Source organism: Juglans regia, chromosome 11, assembly GCF_001411555.2.
Source record: "Juglans regia cultivar Chandler chromosome 11, Walnut 2.0, whole genome shotgun sequence".
Lineage (NCBI taxonomy): Eukaryota > Viridiplantae > Streptophyta > Magnoliopsida > Fagales > Juglandaceae > Juglans > Juglans regia.
Genome location: NC_049911.1, coordinates 17287056 through 17293895, shown reverse-complemented (window position 1 = coordinate 17293895; position 6840 = coordinate 17287056). Strand labels below are relative to the sequence as shown.

At 30.7% G+C, this 6840-nt stretch overlaps 1 protein-coding gene across 1 annotated transcript; it reads left to right on the top strand.

Annotated features, from left to right (window-relative positions):
• Nucleotides 1–3443: 3443 nt before the first annotated feature.
• On the top strand, nt 3444–4205 carry LOC109018500 (ethylene-response factor C3-like). The gene has a single exon (XM_019000660.2). It carries the CDS (start codon nt 3457–3459, stop codon nt 4168–4170), a length of 714 nt encoding a protein of 237 aa, XP_018856205.2. The 5' UTR covers nt 3444–3456; the 3' UTR covers nt 4171–4205.
• Nucleotides 4206–6840: the final 2635 nt, after the last annotated feature.

Sequence of the window (6840 nt, the reverse complement as noted above, 5' to 3'; positions counted from 1 at the left end):
CATTTGCAGGAGAGTGAGTTCCATTAAGAAGCCAAAAGTTGTAAACCTAGAAGTGATGGCAGCTGAATGTGATGCTATCGATTAAATACAAAGCTCCAAGAAAATGAAATTAATAGAGAAAAAGCATCTATATTTTGTACGTAAAGAAACAACATAAAGCCCACAAAAAAGGATTAAAAAAACAACTATTTGTTTCAAACAACTTAAACAACAGAAGGATTGAAATACATATATGGAGTTAAAATTTATTCACGGGCAAAAATACATACATAAGCATACAAATGTAGTGCAAAATTTATCATACATGCATATATGATTAATATATATATATATGAGTGAACTCATGGAGATGGAGAATGTTCGGAGCTGAGAATCGAAGAATCGAGAAGAGAAATGAGCGGTAACGGTGCGCCTATGGAGGCGATGGAGGTTCTCTTTCACCTGAAACACCTCGTACGAACTTGAACCCCAGTGGACGAAGATGAACTGTCACTCTCTCGGCAAAGGTTATGATACAAGCTTGGCGAAAAACAAAAGTGGAAACCGAGAGAAGAAACAGAGAGGAAGAAAGAGAGAGGAAAAAAGGGAGATGAAGAAGGAAAATCTGGGAATCGGGAAGAAAGGGAGAGGAATGAAGAAATGGAGAGGAAGAATCGAAAAGGGATTTCGGGGGTAGAGAAGAAGTAGAGAAGAGAGGGAAGAAAGAATGAAATTGCGTGCGAAATATTTATTTTGGTAATAAAATAATCCGATAAATGTTGAATAGTAGTTCTTCAAATTTGAAAATGAGAATCTACTGTAGTTGAAAGCTTTACATTTGAGTAGAAGATAAATCCAATGCCAAGATTTTGAAGTGAAATTCATCAAATTTTAAAGATTGGACTCATTTGATGAGTCCAATCACTAGTGCTTTAACACTGCTTAAAATAAAAAGCTCATCACTTTACTAAGAGCAGCAAAGTTGAAAAAGCAAGGAAAAAAAAAAAGAGGGCTCCTGCTGGTGTTGGACCTTGGTCTTATGGCCTTGGTCGCTTGGGTCTGGCTATCTCAACGAACCAAGGCTTCTTTAACAAGGTGTCTCGGTTACAAAAACTTGGGTATCTAAGATAACAAATTTCAACTTAGCCTTATTGTGGGCTAAATTCAATTGATTCAAAGTTGGGGAAATAGCAAACCGGATCCAACCCCTTAATTGGGTCAGATTGTGATTGTTCTACAATCTTGTAAATGCATCATGGGCCCAGGAAAAAGACCAAAGTGAGGCCGAAAAGGTCAAAAAAAAAAAAAAACTATTAGATTAATTGGGCTAAGGCCGAAAAAACAACTGAATTTCTAAGACCATAAAGATATTCCTTATCAATGCCCAACTAGACTACAGGCTGCTCGAGATAAATTAAAATTGAGTTGTGAATAGTAATATTTTATGAATTTTAAATGAATTTAACATTTTTTAAGTTAAAATAGGTTTAACTTTTTTAAATTAAGATGAATTTAATTTTTTAAGTTAAAATATATAAAATAAATTAGGATGAGTTTATATATATGGTTAAGGGAAAATTTTAGCATATCAAAAAATGAGAAATAATTTATCCATAAAAGGATTATATAAAAATAAATTTATAAACTGACGTGACTTGATGCAATACGTCAGATTATAAAATTACTTTTAATGTAAAATATCTAACGTATTATATGAAGTCATGTTAATTTATAAATTTATTTTTATATAATTTATAATTATCTAAAAAAATTGAAGGATAAAGATTGAATGAATAAGAGGACGCTAAAATTTTGGTGCCATCCTGAAACAAGAGTGACAAAATGCTGACCAGCTCATGTAGAATGGAAGTGTCCAGAGAGGGTGTGAGAAACAGCCTCCTTTCTTTTGGCAGGACTATGGTAGTGTCCAAATCAATTGCCGCTAGTCGTGCAATTAATACTACGGTGACCTACGTACATCTTTTACAGATAATAGAATAGACGAAAGAGCTCAACTTGCTCAACATGTCGCTTGATTCTACGAATAGAGCTCGAAATCGGTCAAGATCACTTGCAAAACCAAAAATAATTGGTCAAAAAGGGTCTTTTGTCAAGGGGCAAAGTGTAGGAAACCAATAAAATATATATATATATATGTTTTGAGTGCTTCTTTTCATGCAAAAATCTAGAAATTCATGTCTTGGAGGAAAGAGAAATTAAATAGGGTCTGGAATTAGCTGTAATCTGTTTGACCGTAATAATATAGGAAATCATGTATTCAATAAGGGTTGATTTGGATAATAAAATAAGGTGAGATAATTTTAAATAAATTAAATGAATTATTGTTAAAATATTATTTTTTAATATTATTATTATTTTATGATTTGAAAAAATTAAATTATTTATTATATTTTGTATAAAAATTTATAAAATTATAATTATAAGATGAGATGATATCGTTTTTCTATCTAAACAAGTCCAAGTTTGTCATGATCAAGTAAGTTTAACTCCATTTGTTTGAATGTTTATGTGGAAAATTTAATCACTACTAGTTTGGGAACGCAAGTGTTCTCAAGTATTTTTAAAGATTTTTAGATATTTCTTTCTCAAATATGATTTAAACATAAAATATTTTTTAATTTCAAATCTCCATCTTCTTCATTTAATTATTACTTAATTATTATAATTTTTTCAAACTCTCAAAAAAATATAAAAGATAATACAATTTTTTAAAATTTTAAAATAAAAATAATATTCAAACAATAATTTTAATTAATTTATAATCTTTTTATTCAATTTTTTTTTCATTTTTTTAAATTCAATAAAACATCTTAATTTAAATTATTTTATTATTATTTAAAAATTATTTAATAATTATTTACAGATAATATATATATATATATAAATAAAAGAAGAAGTCCAGAAAAAAAAAATAATAAAAGAAGAAAACTAGGTCTTGATGATTTAAGGCTAGAATTTGGTCTTTTCTCTTTTTTCTCGTCCTGGAGATACATGGCTTATGTTCATCTGCTAATCTTTAATATAGCCTGGTGGCCTTGATTTCATGATTAGGAAAGAATAGATTGATGGGTTTTGCCCTAGCTAGTAGGGCATGTAATTGGGTGTGGCAAGTGGAGTCCAGATTAAACCAAATGTACAATGGGATGAAATCATCCAGATGATGTCATACGTACCATGCATAATTATAACTTGACCTGGCCGCCATGCCTTCAAATCCCTTTGACTCACGTGCATCAACTACTATTTGGGTCCCACTAACGACCCCAAATTGTAGTGGAGCTCCAATGTTCATGTAATTCCACCTTGTTTCAATCTTTTTCATCAATGGTGCGTGTGTATTCTTGCTACTAGTAGTACGTTTTAAACTTACCAGTTTCCCTCCCTTCGTGCCTATATAAAGGCTTGAACCTTTTAACTTTTCTCTATGACCAACAAGAAAGAAATATTCAATCCAAAATGGGTTCCTCATTCTTTCAATGCCCATATTCAGATCACTTCTCCTCCTCTTCTTCAGTTACTTCTGATCTAGAATCTCTGTCATTGAACTGCATGCACAGTTATGAAAACCAACCGGCCCTTCCTTTCAATGAAAATGACTCCCAAGAAATGCTTCTTTTTGGTGTCTTAGCCGAAGCCACTAAAGACTCATCCGAAACCATATCATCTGGCGGCCTTGGTCATCATGTTGTCAAAGATCAGGAGGAAGTGAATTCAAGAGCCACTGCTGAAGTACTGGAGGAGGAGGAGGAGGAGGAGGAGGAGGCCATGAAGGAAGGAGCTGAGATTTCCTACCGAGGGGTCAGAAGGCGGCCCTGGGGGAAGTATGCAGCGGAGATAAGGGATTCTACAAGGAATGGTGTGAGAGTTTGGATAGGAACTTTTGACACTGCTGAGGCTGCAGCTTTGGCTTATGATCAAGCCGCATTTGCACTGAGGGGTTCAATGGCTGTCCTCAACTTTCCTGCAGAGATGGTCCTTGAGTCTCTTCACAAGATGAAGTATGAATATGAGGAGGGATGCTCCCCGGTTTTGGAGTTAAAGAAAAGGCATTCCATGAAGAGTAGGAAGAAGATCATCAAAGAGGAGGAGGAGTTGAGGTCGGAAAATCCTGTGGTGGTGTTGGAGGATTTGGGTTCCGACTATTTGGAGGAACTTTTGCGTATTTCTTAGATGAAAAATTATTCTCGATCAATTACTATTTATCATCCTACATCTCATATCTTATGAAAAATATTCCTATACATCCTATAAAAAATATTCATACATTCTATAAAAAAACTATAAATATAGAATGTAAGAATAAATAATAACTGATGCATAATATTTCTCAAAATGCTAGCTAGCTAGTCACTACTCACCAGCATCAACTTTTAGGTTCTCTCTAATTTCTAGCTGTTTTTTTATATAAATTCTGGAATATGAAATTCTGGGAAAAGATCACCACTTTCTTGGAAAATCTTTGTTTGTTTGTTTGTTTTTTGTAAAATGTTTGAGGAGTATTCAACTTTCAATTGTACAATGCTGACCTTCACTGCGAGGCACATGAACAGCGAGAGGTGTATTATAATAATAATATCTTACAAGTTGCAAGGACGGTTGCATGTCACAATCTTCTTTTTCCCTGTTTCTAATGTTTTTTCTATTTATAATTCATGATCTCACCAGACTATATAGCCAAAAAGTCTTGCATGGGGTCGAGGATTTATCTTTTCTTTTTCATAGCTGATGGACTGAACAACTTCATAATTTAGATGATCCATGTCAGCCATTGTTTTTAATCTCGTACCGTATCGATCGCTACAGTCGATATTTACCATACTAGTCATTAGATCGATATAAATATTATATATATTTAATACCAATCTAAATATCGACCGTACCGACTATATTTCTACTTATACCAGCCGATATTTCGAGCCTTAATTTATTTATTTTTTTTATTTTTTTAAACTATAAATTTATTTTTTGATCCTCAGTTTAGACTAGACTATTTATAATTTATATATATGTATTTATATATAATTTATTCATATATAAATTATTATTTTAGAATATAATTTATATATATATTTATATATATAATTTATTCATATATTGACTATCTCGATACGGTACACGAAACGGTATTAGCATCGAAATATTTCATTCAAGTACCTTGACTGATGCGGTATTCAAAATATTGATATCAACTATGTTTTGCACACCTTCCAGTACTATCTATTTTTTGTCAATAAAATTAATGCAGCTTTGCAGCCATACATTATTGGAAAATACTACTTTCCATTTATTTCTATTGCTCTATTATATTGTTGTGATTTTTTATTTTTATTTTTAATTTTTTTACTAGGTGATTAAGTAAATATTTTTTAATAATATTAAATTTTTTATTTTTTTAACAATATTTAAAAGTATTAAAAAATACATGAATGAAAGAAAAAAAATTCTATAACTAATTGTAGCTCCCAGCTATAACTCTCAACGGTAATTAGGAGCGGTGGCTGTAGTGCCGCTCTACATTATCTGCCCCCTCATTAATGCTTCATCTACTAATATATAAATTCATGTTTATCGTTTCATTAAGAGTTATAAAAACAAATTAAAACGAAATGATGCCTTCTCAAAAAATTAGTCTTTGAGTTGCGACCCAATGTAGTCATGTGAAATTTGTAAAATTGTTAATTTTAAATCTATTTAATAAAATAAATTCTCTTTTGTCAACAATGTAATTGGTCATGTATGCTCCATATTACTTATTAATATAGTATAATTTAATTTAATATATCCTTTTTGATAAATTTTTTATAAAAAATTTAAATATACGAGTAATCAAAATAGATAAGCAAAATGAAACGACTTAAGACATGGTTTGTTTTTAAGACTAAAATCTAAAATTTAAAAATTTTAAAGTCTTTCATTTTATTATTATAATTTTTTAAATTCTCACATAAAATAAAATAAATAATTTAAATTTTAAAATAAAAATAATATTAAAAAATATATTTTAATAATATTTTATTTAATTTTTTAATTTTAATTTTAACTTATCTCATTTGAAAACAAAAAGTCAATCAATATAATTCACAAGTAATTGGAACGGCAGTGCACTGCATGCAGTCGAACCTAGAATAGCACTAGAGTACTGCTGTAGAATCCTACTGGCCTCTAGCGATCCGTCGATTTCTCCAAAGGGCAGTACGCAGTAGTACTACGGCCACCAAAATTCTTTACCTAGGAATTCTCTGCCAAAAGTTTATTTTTTTATTAATTTTTTAATATTTTAAAATATTTAAAAAATACATCCTTTCTCCAAAATCTAAATTTTTCCCAAAATTGATACTTGTAGGCGATTCTTGAGAGATTACTGCTGGGATTTGTGGTACAATATTAGAAATTTATATACATCTCTATATAAGATCTGGAAAAAAAAAATGGCCTTTAGAAAAAAAAATTAGAAAAATACTACTCTTTCCACTTATTTTTATCGCTAGTTTTTATCATTGTGAATTTTTTTATTTAATAATTAAGTAAGTATTTTTTAATAATATAATAATATTTTTTATATTTTAAAATATATTAAAAAAAATCCATTCTAAAACCACTAACGGGAGCCAACGATAACACCAAGCGATAGAAGTAGCACCGCCCAAAGAATTATTAGTGCTTGAGAAACCAATGGGCATAAAGTGTCTGAATTAGCGCATTGCTTTCAAGATGGGCCCATCCAACATCATGAATAACATGTAAGAACCAAGAATGCGAGGGATGATGACCAATATGTTGATGAATGCATCGTACTTATTGTAATGAAATATTTTCTTCTTCATCATAAATCATGTCGTA

Bases quoted from the DNA above. Each gene is read 5' to 3' on its own strand.
- LOC109018500 (XM_019000660.2), top strand. From the start codon at position 3,457: ATGGGTTCCTCATTCTTTCAATGCCCATATTCAGATCACTTCTCCTCC.